We start from the raw sequence: 22,369 nt of genomic DNA, 5'->3' as shown, positions 1-22,369 counted from the left end.
TAAATAATTGAGTCAGGTTGGTTCAGCCGTGAACTTTTACTTAATTGGGAGCTGTCTTCAGACTTGTCTTGTTTGATGCCTGGAGTCACTGCCTTTTTATTTGCTTTTTCTTTTTAAATATAGGAAAAAGGTACATGGGAGCATGGGGGGGTCCTGAGTGCTGCTGTGTTTGGGGGCGAGGGTGGATTTCTAGGGAGCTGGAAGGCTCACGCACTGAGCCCATGTTGCAGGTGTAGGGAATTCCTGTTATGTCTGTAACAGGACTTCTAAGTGCAAACGTGGAGGAAATGCTAAAATGAAACATTCAGAACATGACTGTAAGTTGGAAAACTGGGCAGGTCTGTGCCCAGCGGGCATCTCCAGGCGCTGCTTCTCATAACTTCAGTATGCTGTGCTGAAGATGACTCAGACTCCGGTGGGAATTCTTAAAAGTGAAAAACGTGGCTGACATGAACCAGTATCTGGCTGACTACAAAGTCTGGGTGCAAAACCTTTGTAAGTGGGCTTGTATGAAGAAGACATGGCGTAGCTGAGAGGCTCAGGGCTCAGCAGGTCAGGGGCTGCACAGCTTGGTTGTGCAGGTCCTGCTCTGCGGCCTCCCTTCTCCTGCTTTGTTTCACCGATCTCTCTTTCCACTCACTGGTGGGTTTACAGTGATCCCTTGCTGCTGACTCCTCCTAACTTGTCTCCACCTGTTTTTGCATAGGCTCTCAGTTGCTCCAGCTGTGTGATGCCTTTTTCCTGACTTCCTGCTCTTCTATTAGGCTCAACCAAAGTCAGATGGAACACACTGTGCACCTCAACAGCACATGTTTAGAAGAACTGAGTCCTCAGAGCTTAGTACCTTCATTCTGCTTTCCCTCCCCCACAGCACATCTTAGCCCAAGGGCCCTTTACCAGACAGGCAGTGTCTTGCAGCGCTAGGCTGGGTAGAGGCATTCTGTGCAGTAATGTTTCTGCATCTTTAGCCTCCTCATGGTTAGTTTCAAGTATACCTGGTACAACCTAGAGTGTGCTGTATAAGCTTTAGAGATCATAGAATGGCCTGGGTTGCAAAGGAGCACAGTGCTCATCCAGTTCCAACCCCCTGCTGTGTGCAGGGTCACCAACCAGCAGCCCAGGCTGCCCAGAGCCACATCCAGCCTGGCCTCGAATGCCTGCAGGGATGGGGCGTATGGTTGAAGTCTGGTCAGGCTGTGGGTGGTGTTTAGTTGAGGACAGAGGTTTTGTGCATTTGCAGCACTAAGGTAAAGAAGAGCTCTTCTGCTGGGAAGTGGGAACTCTGACATCAGCACCCCAGGGTTCTGGGCTCAGTCCTCTGCCTGTCTGTGCTGACCCAGCTTTAAGTAGGGCTGATGCTTGTGGTGGATGGCGGGTGTGCGTTCAGCTCCTGAGACGCTGATGATTTGTGATGGTAACTTGTCCTATTTCTGTTGGTTTCCTTTTAAAGAGACTACCTCAGTATGGAAAACTCCCCTACGCTGACTGCCAAAGACCCCAAATTGAGCTGTGCTATTGCCATAGCTGCTCTGTAAAAGAGACGTGTGGTCTCTCCCATCCAGAAGCTTGAGCTGAGCTGTGTTCCTGCTGCTGAACATGCTTTGTGTTTTCTCTCTAGGTTCAGTACTGTGGCTTGCTGTTTCGCCACGAGGGCTGGCCCCTGTGCATTCACGAGAAGATTGTAGTCCAGCTGGCTTCCATTGACTGGCGAATCTTGAGGCCTGGTGACTTCTACCTGCAGGTGGTTCCCTATCTGAAGAAGTCTCCACGGATCGTGTTGAAGTGTTTAGCAAAAGACAAGCATAATGTAGAAGAAGTCGTGATTCCAGAAGTTTCCTATACCTCTATTTTTACTCTGGAATGGTTGAGTACTATCAATGGAGAGCGGATGGGTATAGCACTGGAAAATTGTTTACTGACCACTGATGATAAAATATTTCGTGTTCCCTGGGATAACGTGGTTAATCCGGAATTTATAAATAAACCAAAAATAATTGAAAATAATACTATCGCTCCAGAGACAACAGGGAAACCTTCACTTGTATGTCTCCCCATGGACCATGCTGAGCACAGCTTACCAGACCTAGAATCTCAGTGTCTACAGGAACAAAGTCCAAATTGCAACAACCTGGTTGTTAGCAGCCCAGCTCCACAGTTAGGTGAAACTGTTGTCAATGGTGTGTGTTCCAGTCCTGTTCCTGAAGAGGATTTGCAAAGTGACCTTGAAGGGGAGTACGTTGAGCTCGCCCAAGTTTCACTGCCTCGCTTTGGACCACAGACAGGCTCGTTAACCCAGTCACTGGCTTTAAGTTATCTGACTCAGCCTAGGACAAGAGTGAATGCATCTAAAGGCAAGCACAGGTTTATTGTCATTCAAGATAGCACCTACTCCAAGAACTTAGTTCACTCAGCACTTATGCAGAAGGAGCCCTGTCAGATGGACGCTGTGAGCACTTCTCCAGGAGTTCTCAAAAATGTAATTCCTGTGGAAAGCAACCAAACGGCGGCATGTGAAGAGCTGTCTCCAGAAGCTCAGCTGCTGTCAGGTGCTGCTGGGAGCATGGGAAACAGTTTTCCTGCAACTGCAGCTCCTTCTTTTGGTGCGGAAGATTCCCATGCTGTGGAGCAGGAGGCCTGCAGTGAGTGCTCTGGTGATTGGCAGTGTGCGCTGAGCGGCAGCGGTGACGTGTGTGCTGGAGATGGTGTCAGCTGCAAAGCACAAATGACTGGTTCTACTGGAAACATGGAATTAGAAAGCGATGGTTCTAGCATAAATCCCGGTGTTGAAACGCTGGAGCAGAGCCCAGAAACAAATCTAGATGCTGCCGCTGAAGAGGAGCTTGTGGAGGAACGTGAAGAACTGCTGACAGAGCATCAACGTGAGGTGACACAGGTGGATCCTTCTCTTGGGTCTGTCCTGGGGCCTTTGGGACCGCGCTGCACACTGAAGGAAGGTCCCAATGCTTCTTGCCAGAGTGCTGGTGAAAATACTGCACCAGTCCAGGCCGCTGCATTGCCTGCCACACCTGAGAGTTCAGCTGTGGGTGTGGGAAGAGGCTCTCCTTCAGGGAACATGACAGATGCAGCGGCAGTCCCAGCTTGTTGTGCTGATCAGGAAACAAGTTGTAGCTCTCCAGTAAATCCTCCAGAACAGCTGAACCGAGGAGAAGTAGGTGAAATAGAGCAGGGAAGAAGAGAGAGTCCTGAGGATGTCAAAGAGATTGAACAAGTGCAGGCTGTGAAGGAGCATCAGAGTAGCTGTAGTTGCTGTTCTACCGACGCTCCTGTGGATGGAGTGCTTTCAGATGGTGAAGAGCAAGAAGTCCCTGCTTGTCAGCATAAGGGAGCTGAAGATGCCGTGCTGCCCCAAAGTGCACTGCCAGCAGAGAGCAAGCAGGTGGCAGAACAGTCAGGTACCAGTGGATCTTTGCTGGGTCTTGATGCTCAAGCAGAAGACTCGAGTCAGTTTGGAAGCCTCAAACCTGGAGAGAGGTGTGGGGATCCAGGAGGATGGACAGAAAACCACAGCCATGGAAGTGAAGTGAACTCTGTGCTGAACCCAGAGTGTGTTTCAGCCCAGGACTTGCAGGGAGGGGAGGAGAACCAAGGCAGTTTTTCTGATGTGGACACGTCAAAGGCAGTAGCCTTAAAAACACTGGAATCCATAAAAGAGGAGCTGGAGGTTGGACCACTGTCCTCAGGACCTGCTGAGGGGAGCACAGAGCCCACTGCTCTGCACTCCCACCCGGAGGCAGTTCCAGAAGCATCATCTCCTAAAGGTACAGGATCTGGGTGTCTGTGTGTTTATCTGACTGATAACATAGGCAGAAAGCAAAGTGCTTGAGAGCTCCTGCTGGCAGGTATCAGGAGGCTTTGGGGTAACATCACAAACCACAGGAAAGTGATTAGGCTGTCATTTTTTTGTGGCTTGAAGTTAACTTTCTTTTCAAAGGTGGATTTATTGCAGCATTTTGTTCACAGCCTTTGCAAATTTATGTTATTATGGAGTAAAGTTGGGGTGGTGGCTGGTGACCTCCACCTGTTGCACTCGCTGCGTGCGTTATGGGTGCATGCAGTAGGTGTGCATGAGAGCAGAGAGGCTGACTTTGGGGCAGAGTGGCTGTGTGGGGATGACTGACAAGATGAAACAGCAGCGGGTGGCACTGTCAGATACTGGCTATGGAACATGGCTGAAGGTCACCAAATGTGTGTATGTGCTGCCAGCTGCAGACTTGAGGGATCCCTCTCCATCTCACTCCCTCTCCCTCTTAAACAAGGTGTCTGAGCAGGTGTTGCCCTCGCTTCTTAATGCCTCATTGCTGTGCTGGAGCTGCTCCCTTTGAGAAGAATCGACGCTGGCAGTCCAGGTCTTTGCCTCCTGTAGCAGGCAGCGTGCAGTCCCACAGACACGATGTTGGCTTTGCCTAGCTCTGCTGAGTCTGGAAAGCTGGAGCCAGATCTGTGCATCACAGTGAGATGTGGCGGGGGCGGGGGAAGCACGCCATTCCAGTTGAGCAGCTCGCATTCCCTGAGACCCCTGGCTAGGAAAATTATCTGGCTTGAAATGTGAGGATGCTTGAAAGGGTTGGAGGTGCAGATGCACGTTGTTGGAGCACGTCTGGGGAGCAGAGCTGGCAGAGATGCGTGGCTGGTATCTGCTTGGATGCAGCGCTTTGGCTGCAGGCACAGTTGTTACTTTCTGAAGTGTCCAGAAGTCACATTTCACCAGAGACCTCAGTGTGACCTCCTAATGGAGAATCTCCATTCATGAATGGGAAATTTCTGCTTCCACCTGCACTAAATAGGTTAATTCAGTAATTAGGCGGGCCCGCTGTTGCTGGGCATCTCTGATGTTTTTGAACAAGTGATGGGCATCTATGTTCTGAGAAATGAAGAGCTCTGATGTTTCTGAAGAGCATCCAAAATCACAAGCAGCAGAGGAGGTCACACTCTGCCCGTCTGGCTGTTTGGGAGACGTGTGCCCAGTCATCAGAAAAGGGGTTGGCTGGGTGGCTGTGGGGTTAAGGCAGAGTGCGGCTCAGTGTCCCTTAACACTGGGGTATTTCTTAAATACTCTACTGATAAGAAGCTTTAATCTGTTACGTTTGACTGCTTGGAGATCTAAACAAGTTATTCGTCCCCTTTAACTCCCAGAAATACTGTAGTAGGGAGGTTATGCAGTGAGAAATTAGACAGTGAAGCAAAGGTCCCAGGCTCAGTCCTACAGTGCTTTCCTCCCCCAGCTGCTCAGTCTGTAGGTGAGCTGAGCTCTTGGTGCCTGGCTCTTGTTTTGCTGCAGGGGCTGCTCATGAGGTTATCCTGCCCAAACTGCATATAACCACTCCCCCAAGCTTCCCGTGCCTGGTTCAGATCTGCAGTGCCCACCTTCTGCTCTCTGTGAGGCATTTGTGGGCTCCTATTAAAGCAGGTGCCGTGGGTCAGATCAAAACTCCTTTTCAGATCTGCTGCATCTGCACATTTTTCCTCATCCTTCAATTTCTCCCCTTCCCTCCTACTCCTATTCACAAACTGAGCTTATTTTATGCATAAATATGACCTGGCTTGGGAAGATGTTGAGTAAAACGTGACCTCTACTGAGTTGGTTGTCTTAAAATTTACATTGGTTCCATTTGCAGAAAACCTACTTGATGTCTTTTTCCTTCCCCAGTGGCTGACTTTAAGTGAATTTTGAAACTTTGCAGCTCTCCCTGGAGGAGAATTCCTGTATTCTGGGGAGTGGAAAATAACCTGATAGTCAAGAAGTTTGCTGAGGAGCCACCCAAGGGTGGATTCAGCAGCACCTGCTGGGGCGTTCAGCTGCCGCTCCGTGTTCCTGCAGGGTGTTAGCATGCATGATGCTGATGCCGGGGCAGTTTGCAGGAGAAATGCTAATGTCTCTTTGAAATGCACACAAGCAAATCCTCCTCTCCCGCTTCCTTCCCCTCGGGGAAAGGTGGAACCTGCAAACATGGCAGATTCGGCTGTCCCAGTTCTCAGTTGGTTTTTTGATGTAATCCTCTGCGTTCTGCAGTTTCCGCTTCGCTGAGCGCCTCCACCTCAGACTGCAAGTAGCAAACAGTGTGCTTGGGCATGCCTGGGGAGAGCTGGGGCCTGCACACCTCCACGGGGCCTCTGGTAGGGCAGGGTGGCTTTGGTCAGGGCCTGTGTGCTCCAGAGGCTGCACAGCTTTTCTGAGGTGGCCTTGGCACCACAGCCGTGCCCGGCGGGCTGAACAATAACCCTTCTCTCTCCCGGGGTTGAGCAGCTGCTGCCTGTTCCTAAGAAAGCTCCAGTGCAGGGCTGCCGTGTGCGTTTGGGTCCGTGTGGTTCCTTCAATGTAGCCGTGCTCCCTTTCTTTGAATGCCACCTTTAGGTCTTCTTCAGAGGCTTCCTTCATGTGATGCAAATTCCCTTACTACAAATAGCATGTGTGCTTGTTTGCCTTACAGCCTCCTGAGAACGTGTTTTCCCATGGAATCTACCAGCCCTTAAAACATCTGGGCTGTGATTTCTTTGGCCCGGTGATCCATGGCAGGTCTGTGCCCCTCTAAATCCCACCTCAGGAAGATATGGTAGCACTGCCCAAAGCAGTGACCTCTTTTATGGAAAACAGAACCTGAACTGTAGTGCTGGGAACAGAACTGAGCCCTGCTGTGTCCCACAGTGGTGCAGAGGCCTCAAACCTTCACCCCAGCAAATGCCATGTGAGATCCCAGGTCCCTGAGAGGGATGTTAGCAGGGTGCTGGGCTGCACTCAGTCACTGTTTTGTGGCACAGCCCTGCAGCCCCTCCTGGCTCTCCCCTGTTGGCTCTTTCTGCATGCTGAGCCCTGCTCTCGAGGCACTTCTCTTACCCACTTGAGCAGTTCTGAAAGCAGTTTGGGCTGAGCCTCAACCTGCAAATCTCCTTTGCTGCTAAAACTTGTACTGAAAGCCACTTCAAGGACTGCTTTGTTCCAGTCCTGCTCTTTAATGAAGTATTGGAATCTGTTGGTAAATAAACTGAGTCAAGTGTCAGCACTGTTGATGCAGCAGGAAGGTAGAGTGGTTTAAGTCAATTTTAAATAGCAATTAAAGAATGTGACTTCACAGCAAGCAAATAAATGCTCCCCTCTTTTATTTTCTCTAAAGGGAGGTTGATTTCTATTGGTAGATACTGAAGTTCCGTGATTTGCAGAGAAGTAGAGCCTTTTTTCTGCAGCATGTGCCTCTGCCCAGCAGTGATAGCCTGGCTGTGTGCTTAGGATCCTGAAGACACGCTCCTGCCTTTTAATTCCCACCACGCTGGGAAATGGGGAGTAACATTGCGAGGAGAATTCTTCTTCTCTCCAGCTACCTTTACATGAAAACTGAAACTCAAAGTGGGGAGAAAACTGGCGTTAATTTGTGTGCAGTAGCAGCTAATTAATTTTGGAATCAGATGAATCGGATCACTTGTTCTTCAGAGCTGAAGTGTCAGGGATATGAAGAGTTTTCTCCAGTTCCCCAACGGAGCTGATTGCTCTCCTCCTTCTGTTCTTGAGGGTTTTAAAATAGATTTCTGCCATTCAGGCTAACTGTTAATTAAAAAAGTCTGGACGAGCAGAACGAGGTCTCTTTGCTGGCTAATTCCCAGCTGATTTGTCAGCCTCCAGTCAGCTTTGCGTTTTCAAGAAGCAATCTGCAAGTGGTGTCGGGGGAGTAATTCTGCCGGGCTGGAGCGGCTCTCCCTGTCAGAAGCTGCTTTATCACTTTGCAGTGCTCGTGCTGCTGGAGCTCTGCCAAGGGTTTGTGCTGCTCCGGACTTGGGGCTGCCAGCAGACACGTCCTGCTCCATGCATTACCTTCAGCCATGTCCTGAGCGCAGTAATGCTGCTCCAAAGTGAGCTGTTAGAGTTTGAAAACTTCACGATCGACTGTTGTTTTTTTAATAGCTGCGGCATTCATGTTGTGACAGGTTTGCAGCATGTGTGATGTGTGCTGCTGGCACGAGGAGCTGCGGGGTGCTGGGGGCACGCTGTCCCTCCCCACTGTGGGATTTCCTTGGGACCTTTCTGGGTGGAGCTGGGCTCCAGCTTCTGACTGCTGCTTGTCTTGCAGGCATGGTATCGGACGGGGCAGAGGTGGTAAAAGAAGCATCTGGCACAGATGTTGCGTTGAAGCCAGCAGATAAATCCTGTGCCCTGGAGGAAACCTCCGCACCTGTTAGTCCCCCCACATCCCCAGCTCCTGGGGCTGCTTGGGGCGGCCGCTCTGCACCTTCCATAGTCAAGGATGTGAACCCTGAAGTGCTCAGGAGCGGAGTCGCCTGCCTGCCTGGTGAGTAGCTGAGCCTGAACGTGTCTGGGGAGTGGGGCTGCTGGGGGGGCAGAGGAGATACGCCAGGTTTTCGGTGCTGCTGTCTCTGCCAGTCTCATTCCTTTCATTCCAAACCTCTCCTGAAGTAACAGTTTAGAATTCTCTTCCAGTTTCTGCATGGGAAGGGCAGGAAGTAGAGTTTCCCTCCCATGAAAGTCATGTTTGCTTGCTCCCTAGAGTCTTAAAACGTTAACGAAGCACGTATGAGTCAGAAATGCCAAATCTGTAGGCTCATAGCATTAGTTCAAAAAGAAGAGTGAGTATCCAGCTAATGATATGGTGGGCCTGACATTAGACCTGGTCAAAACAATAGGAACTTGATTCACATGGTAGATAATTAAAGGACGAGAGCGTGGAAGTGGCTATTTGACAGCGCTCTTGTAAAACCAGTTTTCTTCTCGGTAATTAGAAGTTTGGTTGATTAAACGTAGCTCCTTGGGTAGAAAAGATTTCTCTAACAAGTTTGATTTCATTAGGCAGGGTGTTGAAAGGAACATCCCAGTGCAGTGTGGATGAGCAGCGTGTGGGATGAACGATAGCGTGGCTAAATGGCCTCTGACAAAAGTAGCTGTGATGGGAGGACTTCCCAGAATTGTTCTGCCGGGATCGGCTGTAGGTCAAACCTTACTCAGTGTTTGTATCTGATATGGCAGCAAAATATTGAATTGCTGCAGTTCAAACTTCTGGATGGGACAAGTTTTGGCAGAGTGGTAAACAAAGCTGAGGCTGTTGGACGGAGCAGCCAGGATCATTTGGAGTGCAGGGCCCAAACAAGAAGGCTTTGTGTTTAACCAGATATTTACTTAGACGGAGGAAGTGAGGACTACCTCTGCGGTGCTGCTCAGTGACAAACGGCAGCTGCTCACCCCAAGGCTTCTGCGTCCCTGCTGCACGGTGTGGGCCAGGAAGGTGCAGCATTCAGTGAGCTCACGAGCTTCTTTCATTTTGGGAATTGCCTGAAGAGCAGAGAGGAGTGGTTTGGGTGCTTTGGTACCTGCAGGAGGGGCAGAAGAGGGAGACAGCCTAGCTGGTACCTGGAGGGTTGTCTTGTGGTGCGAGGCTGGCAGCGCTGTTAACCTCCCAAGGTGACTGAGATTAAAAAAAAAAAACACAAAACAGCCTTATATGGGGAAGGAGAAAAGGGAAACAGGACTACTTCAGTCTTCTGGAAAAAGGTGAGGTGAAAAACCAGGTGCAGGGCAGGCTTATGGTACCTGCAAGTATATAAATTAGCATCGGTAGGTAAACGGGTCTGCTGATCAGCATGGGCTGATTATTATGTGTATGTCAGTTAGAAAATGAAGCGTTTTATAGAGAAACACACAGGCCTTGCTGTAGAAGGAGCCCAACTGTGGGAACTGCTGCTCGTGTTTGTCACAGATTCCTACCACACAGTACAAAGTCACAAGGATTCAAATACGGGTTGGAGAGATGTGTGATTGGAGTGAGTTGAAGGAGGAGGTTTGGGCATGATGCATCCAGGGGGGCTTTGGTCTGAAAGGGCACTGATGTGGTTGTTGTTTCTTCTCTCCTGTGAGGATTGCCCACTGACATCCAAAAGGAGATGCCTGAGGAAACACGTGCACCACTCAGTTAAATGCCAAATGTTAGATATTGGTAATGAAACACTGACTGCGTTAGAGAGGATAACTTTTATGACAAGCAGAGAATAAAAAGTAATCAACAGGCTAGCAGGTGATGGAGTTAGAAAGTTTCCTTTCAGGAGTGTTCCGTTCCTGCGTTCTGTTCTTCAACCAGCTGGTTGTGTCACTGTTGCAGACCTAGCCCTGCTGGCTGTTGTTGCTTTTTTGACCTAGTCAGGTCATTTCCTACTCACGTGTGCTGATTAAAGATTTAATCAAGTTCTGGTGGTGCCTGGCTTCCCTAACGGACAAAAGATGATGCTTCAGAGCAAGGAGGCTTTTAATGAGACTAGTTATCATAGCCTTATGCTGAGAGTAACTGAGAACTTTCCTTTTAAAATCTTCTGATGAGCCCTTATGAAATGGGACACAGCTCTCCAGCTCTTTGGTAATACGGCGTCCAGAATTCAGTATTCCTCCTGAAGCACGGAGGCGATCAAAGCCTCTGACCCTGCTGTCAGCAGGAGAAGGTCTGTGCCACGGTTCTGACCCTGGGAGGCAAAAAGCCCTGATCTTAAATGATGCCCATCTGTGTGTGTGGCTCTGACTCAAGTCATGTCCTTGTAACAGGTTGAGATCACACCAGGGCAGTTTGCTGTGCTTGGGGCTGGCCATCTGTATCTAGTTTACCTCCCAGCTCACTCGCTCCTCCCTTGGATGGGAAGAGAGGTTGTCCAGGGCTGGTATCTCTTGGGGTAGAGGAAGGCTTTCCCTACACCTCTGCTTTTGTACCGTGCTTGGGACTCTTCCCTTCTCTCACACAATTTGTATGGCAGGAAATGCCTTCTGTTTTAGTGAATTACTTTTCACACAATAGAGGTGCAGTCCCTGCAGTTCTGTGGATCATTTACCTTCCTGAGCTCGCAGCGGTGGTTGCTCACAGCGGTGGCCTTGCCTGGTGTGAACGACACAGGCAGCTCTGGGCCTCCATCGCGGTGTGTTCTCCTCTTGTTACCTCTCTTTGCATCTGGAGAGGAGATTGGATGTAATTCCAGTCCTTTTCCTTGTGGTTCTCAAGGCGTGCCATGGCTAAAGTTCAAAGCTGGAATGTCGCTTAGTTTTGGGAGCTCCTAGAGTGGGCTGCAGCCTGTGATAAGCTGTCTTTGGACTTCTGAAAGGCAAGAGTCAGGTAGCAGTTGTGACTAGTTGAAGTGGAGGGGTTTCTCCTTCCTCAGCATATCCCAGCTCAGCTGTGTTGCCTGTAATATGCCTTAACCATTCCCTAGAGTTGATAGCAGCATCGTGGTGGCTGGGCCTCGTTTGTTCCTGGGGAGCTCGGGAGCCTGCAGAGGTTTCATGGCTCTTTCCTAGGGAGGGAGGGCAGGGCAGAAATGGGCAGTGGGCAGAGGTGGCCGTGATGAGCAGCCTCTACATGTGATACTGGAACACAAGTGGGTGTCAGGTTATTGATCTTGAGATTCTTTCACTTCTCAAAAGGTTGTGTTATCATTAGCCAACTTCTGCCAAATTTGGTGAGGATTTTGTGTTTGGGTGGAAGAGAACAGTCCAAGCTGAACGCTGCCCTGAGAGAAGGGCAAGCAGAGCTCAGCTCCCCGAGCAGTGCTCAGCCATTTCATTCTCGGGCAGCAGTTACATACTTTGGAAGTGTGCTTGTAGCCCACGCTGGTGTGTAACACAGACTGTGTCTGGTTCTGCAGAGCATTTCTAGGGAGCTGACGAGGGTGACAGCAGGGAAATCTGAAACATACGCACCTGGAAGCAGGCTCTGTTAGGCTGATGTCCTTGCGTGACTTCTTGTTTCTCCCTCTTTTACAGGTACCAGAGATAAGTCAGGACGTGCGGTGGCAATAATAACAACAAGGAACACAGCCTGGTTAAACCCTCACTGCAACACCACTGAGCTGGTTCGCCTCCTCCTGTACCTGCACAGCATCCCGAGGTTTGTGACACTCCTGGGCTGTCAGGGGAAAGAAAACGTGCTCTACAAATGTGGGCTCTACCAAGACCTTTTCACTTTGAGATAGCTTTAACTCTTATTAGCTTATCTAACTTTGTCAGTGACTTGGTAGGCTTTCAACCGTCGATGAACAGAGCAGGCTTAACACCTGAGAATGCTTCTGCCTCTCATGCTTTTTCTTATGCTTTTCTCTTCATTCCTGACTCTGGGAAAGATGGGTTTTTGGGTCTGATCCAGAAGGGCTGTTCTTGTGAAGCACTGTGAGGAAGGCCAAGCTTGACCCAGAACGCCTTGAGGAAGGACAGTTTTTCCTCTGCAGATCCTTCAGAAGGGGGATCAGCACTTCTGCCATTGGTGAGAGGTGTCCTAGGAATTGGAGAAACTGAAAGTTCACATGAAAACAGTGGTAAAACCTGAGCTGTCTGGGTGGTGGTTTCCATTGTACGTGTTGTTAAGGGAAGGAAGAGTGGCTAGATAGTTAGCTTTCCTTATACAGAGCCATAACGTGCCTTCTTTACCCCGTTACTTCCAAGGGTTTGACTTTCAGGGACTTGCTGATCATCACTGCTGGCTAACATGACCTCTTTCTCTGTCCTTGCAGACCCGAGTGTCAGGCTTTGGGTCTGACTGTTCTTGTGGATGCTCGTCGCTGTTCGCCGGTTCCTGCTCTCTTCAAGGCATTCAGCATTTTGCAGGTGATCCTTGAGCTCAGACAAAGGAACGCTTCTTGGCTTGCTGTCTTGGTTGGAGGTTGTATCTCCATCTGCTGCTTATGTCTCCATCTGCCTCCTGGCTTTGAGAGATGGAGTTATGCACCCAGCCCTGTTTGAAGAACTTGCCAGACTGCAGACAAAGCAAAAAAAACCTAAGCAAGTCTGAGTTAGAGAACGCTCCTCCCCACCCCTTCAGATTTATTTGTCTCTACACTGAGAACAGTCCTGTATCTGAGTGTAAATGCTGTCACAAATGATAGTGTGTGGTGATGCTGCCTGTTGACTGGGTCTAGGTGAAACACAGGGAAAAACACAGCCCACAGAGAAGGGAGGAGGAGAGGCCTCTGCCTGCTGCAGCAGGAGGGAAAGGCACTGCGTGCTGTACCAGGTGGAAGAGCACATGCAGCTGTTTGTGTGGCTGGTGGTGAAGGATGGGAAACGGACATGCTGTAACTCTATATTGCTTCAGGTCAAAGGCTTTCGTATCAATCACTTGGGAAGCAAGTGGGCTGTGATGCCTCTGGTCCCAGATTGCTTCTGTCTGTTGTTATTAGAAAGCCAGAGGAGATTCTGGGTTGCAGCTATGACTAATCTTGTTTAAGCAGGTGTTCCTTTTAAATCAGAGCGTAGGTCTCGCGGGGCTCAAGCTCTGCAGACTGGAATGGGGCAGTGTTTTAATGAGGCTGGTGTCCCTGTGGTTTATGTGCTTCAGTGCCACATCTGAGTGCTGGGGCTGAGTCAGATTCCTCCTGCTTCCTGGGCTGGGAGGAGGTGTGAGCACTACCAGTGCTCATTCTCTGTGCTGAAGGAGTAATCTGATGCCCTGCTCAGTTCTGCAGAGGTAACAAGCAAGTACCTTCTCTTCTTGTTATGTTCACATGGCAGTGGCTTGCTAAAACTTTTGAGTGCTTCTGTGTAGGTCCCGTGGCTGTGTTTTAGTGGGGTTATTTGGAAAACAGCAGCATGTTGAGAGACAGTGTGCTTTGGGGCCACTAGTAGGTCACTGCTCTCATAGAACACAGCAGGAATAAAGGCCTCCCGACTCAATGCTTCGTATCCCTTGAAATGGGGAGGGAGGAAAAGCTTTTTTTTTTTTTTTTTTTTTAACTACCTGTGCAGTATCCTGCTGTGATGTCAGTCTGGCTCTGAGTAGAGGGTAGAACAACATTAGCTCGCAGGGATTAGTGTGCTGCAAGAGAGGTTGCTGGAGCTGAATGTGTGCTCCAGGTAACTGACTGACAGGCTGATTGCTCTGCCTGTGGTCTGTTGGTCCTTACCTTGCCTCTTGTGCAGACTCTGTAAACAAGGCCTGCTCAGCTGGCTCGCTGTCTGGTCTTGGCACAACAGTAATCCCCTGGCTCTGCTGAGCCTCTTGGGGATGCCTAGCATTTACTTCTGGTTTACCTCTGGGATCCCACAACATTGTTCTCATCTGCTCCGAAATAAGGAGAGCAAAGTTTAGAAAACTGACTACAGTGCAGCAAGTCAAGTGTTCTAGAGCGTGGCAGGGCTTGCTGGGCAGTGGATGCAGGAGCAATCAGTGAGTTGGGCTTGGAAGGTCATGTAACAGGCGACCTCCTTGGGCTCCTCTCTGGAATCCCTGCTACACCTCCCAGTTTCTCTTATATCTACACTGTGTCTAGAGAGCTCATCTCTCTTGTTCTGTTCTCTGCTCAGCAGGACTTTATTTACGCTGCTTTTGTGGAGCCCGCTATGAAAACAGGGGTGGGATCTGTGAAGTTCTGAGACCCGGTGTGGCTTGTTCAGTTTGGAAGGGACATCTTCCTCTTGACTCAGCGGTGAGAAGCACTGCTTCACAGCGGATGAGCACAGCAGAGATGACCTCATGCAGAGTCTCTTCCTGTTGCAGTGCTCGAATCTATTAACCCTATAGAACCTCCCTGGGGAGAGAAGAAGAATTTCATCCCAGATATTTCTGGGTCAAGATTTGTCAAGCTGAGGCAATAGCTCTTCCATTTTCCATCTTTCCACAGAGTGAATGTGTGAACAGAATTATTAAGTGCTAACAGGCAGGTAGCTTTCCCTGACTTTCCTTTGCTGTCTAGAGCCACCTTGTGAGCCCTTCTCACCCTCTTTGCTTTCAGTTGTGTTCTGTGAGACTTTATTCCCCATCCTCTTAAGGATGAGGGTGCATGAAGACTACTGGAAGCCTTTCTGTCCCAGGCAGCACTGGGAGCAGAGGCAATATCGAGTGCTGCAGCAAAGCTAACTTGAGAGGAAGGAGGAGAAACTGTGCAAAGGAGAAGAGGGGAAGCATGCAGTGTTTATGTGCTGCAAAATGGATCGTGCTTTGTTCCCGGGGGAAGCTGTATAATAATGCTTTGGAGCAGGCTTTGTGCAGAGGGGAATGCTGCTCTGATGCTTGGTCACAGCTTGGCACCAGCTAGCTCTGTGCTGTGGGAGCCTGCTGCTTTGAGCTTTGCTGTGTCTCAGTAAGCGAGGCAGCGTGTGCTGGACTTCAGAGAACAAACAGCTGTGGGATTTTCCTCTGCCTGAGTTCTTAGAATGAGATACTTGTGAGTACTGCATGTCAGTGCAAATGTTTAATCCCTAATCTGCTGGATTTGCATTAGACTGGGAGGGGAGAAGTCTGTTTATGAAGACAGACACAGAGTAGCAGTTTAAATTTCTGTGTAATCCTTTTGCTGTTCAAGGGTTGTATTTACATGCCCTGTTAGTGCAGTAGTGTGGAGGAGCTCGGTCTGATCTTAAAGACCAGGAATCTCCTACAGCTCTACGAGTAGTGCTCACTTAAAGACTGAGCGTGGGGGGTGTCCCATAAGCACAGGCTGCCCAAACTGCCCGTGCTTCAAGTTGTGGCCAGCATGAAGGTTGGCCATGGGCTTCACTCAGGAAGCCAGAAGGTGATTTGAAGCTTTTGCCTGAAGAAAATAAGTAATTCTTTCATTTAAAAAAGCAACAGGGTCGGTGTTTGCCCTGCTGCTTTCTGAGCTGCTGTTAATACTGCCCTTTAACGTCCACGTTGTACCTGTGATGGGGAATGTGGTGTTCCCTTGGAGTTGTGGGCTGTGTTTTAGCTTCCACACAGCTGGACCTGTTAGCAAAGGTAGGAGATGATATGAAAACCTGTAAGGAAGCTTCTGCAGGCAGGACCCCACTGCTTGCAGCTCTGCTTGCCTCCCAGAGCTCTCCTGTGAACTGCTGTAGCCCACTTGGATGCATCCCTCAGAGCTGGATGAGACTGACTTTTCTTCAGCTGTTTGGAAAAAAAATATGGCAATACTTAATTTCTTTTGGAAGTATTTCTTTCTCTTGACATTTTTCCCCTGCCAGCTTAACCTGCAAATGGTTTTTCAGCTGCTGTTTTCAGCACAGCGCACAAGCAAACGAGTGTTTGGCTCTTAGAACTGTGTTACACCAACCCCAACCTTTATCCTCTCAGAATCACAGAATGGCCAGGGTTGGAAGGGACCTCAGGGATCACGAAGCTCCAACCCCCCACCAATGCAGGGCCACCAACCTCCCCATTTCACAGCAGCCCAGGCTGCCCAGGGCGCCATCCAACCTGGCCTTGAACACCTCCAGGGATGGACGGGGCATCACAGCCTCTCTGGGCAGCTGTTCCAGCACCTCACCACTCTCATAGTACAGAACTTCCCCCTGACATCCAACCTCAATCTTCCCTCCCTCAACTTCAAACCATTTCCAGATTGTAAGTCTTACAACTGCTGGAGTGTAGGAGGGATTGTGGAATTATACATTTATCTGATTCATAGCTCTGTGACCCATCTTGGCACTGTGGATATTCTCATCCTTCATTACCTCCTAGCAGACAAACTCAGAGCTACTGGTGCAGCTTCAGTGTCCCCCCATCTTCTCTTTAGAGGAGCTTTAGTATTTACCCATTTCAGCCTAATTCTGCTGCAAGTTCTTTTTGGCCGTTTGATCAGTGTTCAGATAACAGTGAAAGTATGAATAATTTGCTTTGGAGAAAGGGATCTGAGAAGACAGGAACCTCTTGCTGCTCTGGGAGGTATTTCAGCTGAGCTATTTTCCTGACTGTTCCAAAGGATCCTCTTTTAGCATCACAGAGGAATGTCTTTCCCTTTGTTCTGTGATCCCTGCTGCCGCCTGCATTTGCAAAGCTGGGTTTGTTTCTAAATTGCAGTGCTGGGTGCTGGTCAGGTTGGGCAGCACGGTCTGCGGTGGAAGGAAGATGTCTGCCTCTGTGTGCTGGCCCTGCTGCTCGTGTTGGATGTTTCACTTCAACAGTGCTGGGGCATTTTCTTAAGCAGGGTTGCTTTGGCCTCCTGCATGGCAAGCTCCTTGCAGCCTGAGCACTGCCGAAAAGGATTTGTTGCTGGATAGCTTCCAAGGTCTTTGCAGATGCAGTGAACATCTACACGACACTTAGATGGAATGGCTTCTCTCTAACTATGAGGAAGGACAGCTTTTCCTTGCAATCCAGATCCCGGTATCGTTTATTTGGTCCTGTCTGTGTGATCTGAATGTTTCTGCTACGTTTCCCTGTCCTTGCTGTCAGTTTCCTGTAGAGTGCTTCTGTAGTTGGAAAGCTGATCCTGGGTCACAGATTGAGCTGCGTCTGCCAGGCATCCCTCAGTATGTCCAAATAGGAATTTCTCTTGGTTCAACTCTAGCGACAGGATGCAAGTCCTTGCTTGTGAGTTGGCAGTAAGTATAGAGAAGATGATATTTTTGGCATTGTGGGGAAAAAACCTTCCTTTCAGTAAGGAAAAACGACCTTGACATGGACATTGAATGTAGCTGTTCTTAATTTTTTCCTTCGCTGATTCTTTTCCATATATATAAGGCAGCATTTTTTCAGGTGAGCCAAGACCTGCCCTCTTTCTCTGCTTCCTTAAATACTGCACGATTAGTTGACGTGAACTGAACTACCTTAAGGCCTTGGTGCTCTGCAGAGCAGCCTTCCCTGTTCCTAGTGTCTGCCTGCCAGGCTTCCATGTACCTTTGAAATTGCAATCTCTTGTGCAGAGCTGGGACAGTAGATTCTCCGTAGCATCCTGGGTGGACAGGTGATGGGATTTCCCCTCTGTTCTTTTGCAGGACATGGATCCTCATTGTATTCATGGAGTACTGCTGCTGGTTGAAAGAGATCTGACTTTTCGGATGGAGAAGCCAGCAGCAGGACAGGTAATAAAAGCATTTGTGCAGGGGCTGGGGAGCTCTTGTTATCCTGTGTTTAACTCTCTGAGCAGAGCGTTCTGAGTTCACTGATGTACGCTCATTCTCACATGAAATCTCTTCAGTTCTCTATATTTTATGGTTGTAGTCTCTTACGGGTGTGGTATTTATGGGGTTGTAAAATTTCCTGGGAGCTGAACCTATCTCTGTCGTGCTGTGTTTATTGTCAAGTCCATCACTGCCGTGTCTGCCATAATTATGTCGGTCTGCTGGGGCCCTTGAGATGCAGGGGGTTTGCTGGGGACGTGGAGAGCTGTATGGAGGAGCCTGTTCATTAACAGTAACAAATAGGCTTTTCTTGCTCTCCTCTGAATGACGGAGGAAATCCTTGGTCAAGAAGAGATCTCGTTTTTCTCAACTCCGGACTCCATCCCATGAAGGGACTTGTTGCTTCACAGACTGTTCCTATCTCATGTTTCCTCCCCTTGTAGTCGCTGCTGTCAGCGGCTGAGAGCCTTCTGCAGGAGGAGGAGGAGGAGACGTGTAAGCATGCGAGGTTCTCCTGCAGCTGAGATATCTGGGAAGGGTAACAGAAGGTGCTAACAGAGGAGGGAAGATCAGCACAGCATCACCATGCGCCCCCCGCTAGAAGTAAATGTGCCCTGGTATTCCACAGCTGTGTAGGAAATATGGGCTTTTTAACCTCTCTGATTGCCTGTGATGAGTGAACAGAGCATCAGACTGCATCTTACTCATCTCCCTCTGCACCAAGACTGTTGCATGCTGCAGGGGTAGACTGAAATCCTGTGCCTGCCACAAAAATCCTCTCGGTTTCAAAGTAGACCCGGTCCTCCTTTTTGACCCTGCAGGGACAGCACTGTGTTTGCTGTGTGTGTGGCACGCTGCCCTGAAAGCCTAACAGACAGCAAATGCTGTTAGTCCATTTCTGTGTTTGCAGGTGTGTGCGTGCAGGGCGAGCTCCAGAAGGCATTACTTAAAAGCTCTGAGCGCATCCAAAGCGTGTAGGAGGGAACAGAACAAAGCTTAATAAAGACATGGGCATGCTGGAGGAATTGGAAACATCCTCACTATTTCATATGGAAGTGAAAACTTTGCAGTGCGTGCATCGGGTTAACTCTCTGCACCTGCACTCTTGGGCTGGGTTCCACCTACCTTCAGGAGCACTTGTCTGTCCCTCCAGAATTCTGTGCTGAGGCGCTGCAGACTCAGAGAAAGCAAATTATCAGTGCTGAAATCTAGGAAACACTTGGAGCAAATAGCTGCTGTGGTGAGTGGAGAATTGAGGGTAGGGCAGGGACTGCTCTGAGAGAGAGGCTCAGATTTTCCAGGAAGTGAGCTGGGGAAGCTGGGGGCTGGATTTAGGCTCCGAGGCTCTCCAAACAAATGCAAATTACAACCCCGTGTGAGAGCATATGAGGGAGCTGAGTTGCTCCGCTTGTACTTGGAAGTTTTGGATGCAGCTAGAGAAAGCTGGCTGCTGCCAGACTTCCATCACAGATGTTCTGCTTGGTGAAACGACGTGTTTTGGCCTGCATTCCCTCGGGGCTCACCCACTAAGCTGCACAGCAAACTGCTCCAAGATGGGAACTGACTTTTTTCTTCGCACTGCAGATACACAGCGTGCCTTGTTTTTATGCAAGATAAATGAAGCAATGCTGTCTCTTGTTAACTTCCCCTCCTCCTTGCCAGCACTCGCTGCCCTTTAACGCAAATGTGCTTTTGTTTCTCCCATTCTGTTTCAATGCAGTTTGAAATTCTCACCTCCATGAAATCCCTCCATAAGCACATAGACAGCTCACAGCTGCCTCTGGAACTGGAAGGGACCTTCCCGTACTGCCACCGGGACTGGTTGAGTTTCCGTATGGTAAGTGGGTGTCTGGTGTTCTTTGTAGCTGGGAATGGCATGCTGGAGGAGTTGAAGCAAGAGAGCAGAGCCTGTGAGCAACTGAGCCTACAAGCACAGAAAGGCAGTGTTTCCTGTAACAGCTGTGCACGCAAATGACCATCTCTGTTGCCAAAGGAGTGCTGACATTGTCTTCATAACATGGAGGTATCCTGTGGCCTATTAGCATAGCTGGAGGAACTTCAGCTTTCAGCTCATCTGCTTGAACTGTGTTAATTCAGGTTTGCCCGTATTTTGAAGGGAAAAAAGAAACAGAATCCTTTGTTGTGATGTGCAGTGACGCTTCAGGCTTAAGGACAGGCACTTGTGCTCGTCTCAGGATAGCATATTAGTGCCTGATCATCAAGGACTCAAAAATTAATTGATTGATCAAAAATTAGATGTTTTGGAGCTTGGGACAAGCTCCCTGGACAAAGCCAGAGGTGCTGCTCAGTGAAAGCTGCGGTCCTGGAAGGAGTCGGACTTGGAAGTTCCTGATAATTGTTTCAGATCCTTACAGGAACATATATTTGCTGCTTTATTCACTTATTTACCAAAGTTGTCATCTAATTTGAATGCTTTAGAAAACATTGAAACTAAAAATACAGGGAAGGGCTAAAAAAAAATCAGTCTGGGGATGTTTTCTTCCTTTTTGAGAACTGTTTGCATGAGGTCAGGAGGCTGCCCTGTATGGATTCTGTTCAGTGTGCCTTGGGAGCAAGGCAACAGCAGGAGGCAGTACCAGTAACCTATTCCTTCTCCGTTTCACTGCTTTGGATGTTCCTCAGTGCCACGATCCTGTTTGACCACTCTGGAAGTGTTTGAGCTGACCCAGGCTAATCCTGAGGGATGCAGGGGCTGCAACTTCAGTGACCAGATGCAGTTCATATGGGAGGGAGCCCTGGCAAAGAGAGCAGCAGCCATGTGCTGGTGATATCTGGCAGGACTGCAGGTCTTGCTGGCCATGCAGGGCTGCCAAAAGTCTCTACAAGTAGCATTTGTGGCCCTCATAATTATCCCCTTGTATGCCCTCGTTGCGGAGGGAGCGTAAGTCCTGTGGATCAGGATCGTGTGCTTGTTGAGCATGTGAAAGCTGGATTGAGACACGATCTGGCGCACTGAGATGAGACAGGATTAGATCTCTGTAGAGCTGCACACCGTTTGACTGTCTCCTTGTTGCAGTTGAGTGGCTCAGCCTGTCTCCTGCACTCCCTGAAGGTTCGGTGGTCTCCCAGCTCTGATCTCTACCCGCAGTGCTGCATGGCACACGCTGTGGGATCTGAAGCAGGTTATGATATTACTGATAGTATTATCGTATTGCTGGTGGCAAGCTTCAGCAGTTAAGCTTAGCACTTGCCAGATGTTAGCTTTCCCAGTTTACTTTCGGACCATTTTTGTCTTTAAACTCTCATCTAAAAGTACCCTGTGCCCGTGCTGATGCAGTAGAAATGCTGAAGCCTTGGTGCCTAGGATAGAATCTGAGAACTTGAGGTTGGTTTGGCAGTGGGGAAGCAGACAGGCTTTGCAAGAGGATGTGGATTCGTTTTCTGGACAGAGTTAAGAAAAGCTGAGGTGCAGAAGGATAATTCTTGCAGAAAGGAGCTCGGTATCAGAATACCTCTTGTTTCCATGTCTCACAACACACAAAATGTTACCAAAGGGAGTTGGTGTCAGAATTGGTCTGTATGGGTTGCCTGTTTATGTAATGCGCTGGATGTGCTAATGACCCTTTTAGATCTGCAGCTGTGTGGCAAACAGTGTTTATTTCCTGCCTCGGTGATCTCACCTGCATCCTGCCTGCTAATCTGTCCCCTCTGGGGCTGTTCAGCACTCCAAAGAGGCGGTTGAATTCAACTGAACTCAAACAGCAGCTTTCACCATTTGCCTTTTCCTTTGTTTTTTTTTTTTTCTTCTTTTCTTTCTGAATAGCTTTTCCTCTCTTCCCTGACTTCAGTGGCTGCAGGGTGGCATCTGTGAGTCTCTAGGCTTATAGCAGTGACTTTTCAGAAAAGTACTGTCTCCTCTCACCTATGTGTGAAATGGTTCCTTTGGTCGTTCTTTTTTCCCAGAAGAGAGAACAGCCTTCAGATTTGCTGGTAGTTTAAGGTGCTTTGACTGTGGAAGCTTTCCAGTTTCCTAACCTTTAATTTACACCACTTTTAGCAAGAAGAGGGATAATTTAAAGTGTAGAGATTCCAAGTACTACTTCTAAGTTTTGTTCTTCCAGAAATGCATGTGCAGTGATTCATCTTAGTGGGAAGTTAGAAGAAATGCTAATTGTAGAAGAAGGTGGGACATAATTGCACTGATTTTCTTTTCTCTAAAGCATGGTCCAGGCATGCCATGAGTTTGGAAGGTCCCTACAGAGTGATGCATCTGAAGCCTGTGGTGGCTCATGGGCCTCTTTCTACTCATCCAGCCTTTCCAAATGGTATAATTGAACCCTTGGGTTCATGTGCTTGATCCTTTTGTTTTTCTTTTCCTTTTAACTTTTTGCATACTGAAAAAGATAGCTTTCTCATCAGCTGTGAGACATTAATCTCTGCCTCTTACAGAAACTGGAACACTTGCTACAAGGATGCCAAGGGGCTTGTGCCTTCCTCCAGGGAGCCATTCATAAAGTGGAATCTGGAAAATTACCAGAAAGAGCTGAGGTGAGCATGTCCCTCACCCTGCACCAGAGGTGAGCTTGGGGCAGCAGGAAGCTGAAG

The 22,369-nt window shown here is 48.9% G+C and overlaps 1 protein-coding gene across 1 annotated transcript in view; it reads left to right on the top strand.

Moving 5' to 3' along the window:
* Positions 1–22,369, top strand: part of PLEKHG4 (pleckstrin homology and RhoGEF domain containing G4) — a gene marked incomplete at both ends in the record, with an annotated part of 62,533 nt that overhangs the window by 5,721 nt on the left and 34,443 nt on the right. The window contains 7 exons of the mRNA XM_079541447.1: positions 1,619–3,779; positions 8,079–8,297; positions 11,756–11,879; positions 12,499–12,592; positions 17,678–17,764; positions 19,524–19,640; positions 22,214–22,312. Coding sequence (XP_079397573.1) covers positions 1,619–3,779; positions 8,079–8,297; positions 11,756–11,879; positions 12,499–12,592; positions 17,678–17,764; positions 19,524–19,640; positions 22,214–22,312 — 2,901 coding nt within the window. The remainder of the gene's footprint in view (positions 1–1,618; positions 3,780–8,078; positions 8,298–11,755; positions 11,880–12,498; positions 12,593–17,677; positions 17,765–19,523; positions 19,641–22,213; positions 22,313–22,369) is intronic.

The sequence above is a fragment of the Tetrao urogallus genome, assembly GCF_951394365.1.
Source record: "Tetrao urogallus genome assembly, chromosome: 12".
In the NCBI taxonomy this organism is placed as follows: Eukaryota; Metazoa; Chordata; class Aves; order Galliformes; family Phasianidae; genus Tetrao; species Tetrao urogallus.
The sequence above is the reverse complement of the archived record's forward strand: the minus strand, read 5'-3'. Positions and strand labels throughout refer to the sequence as shown.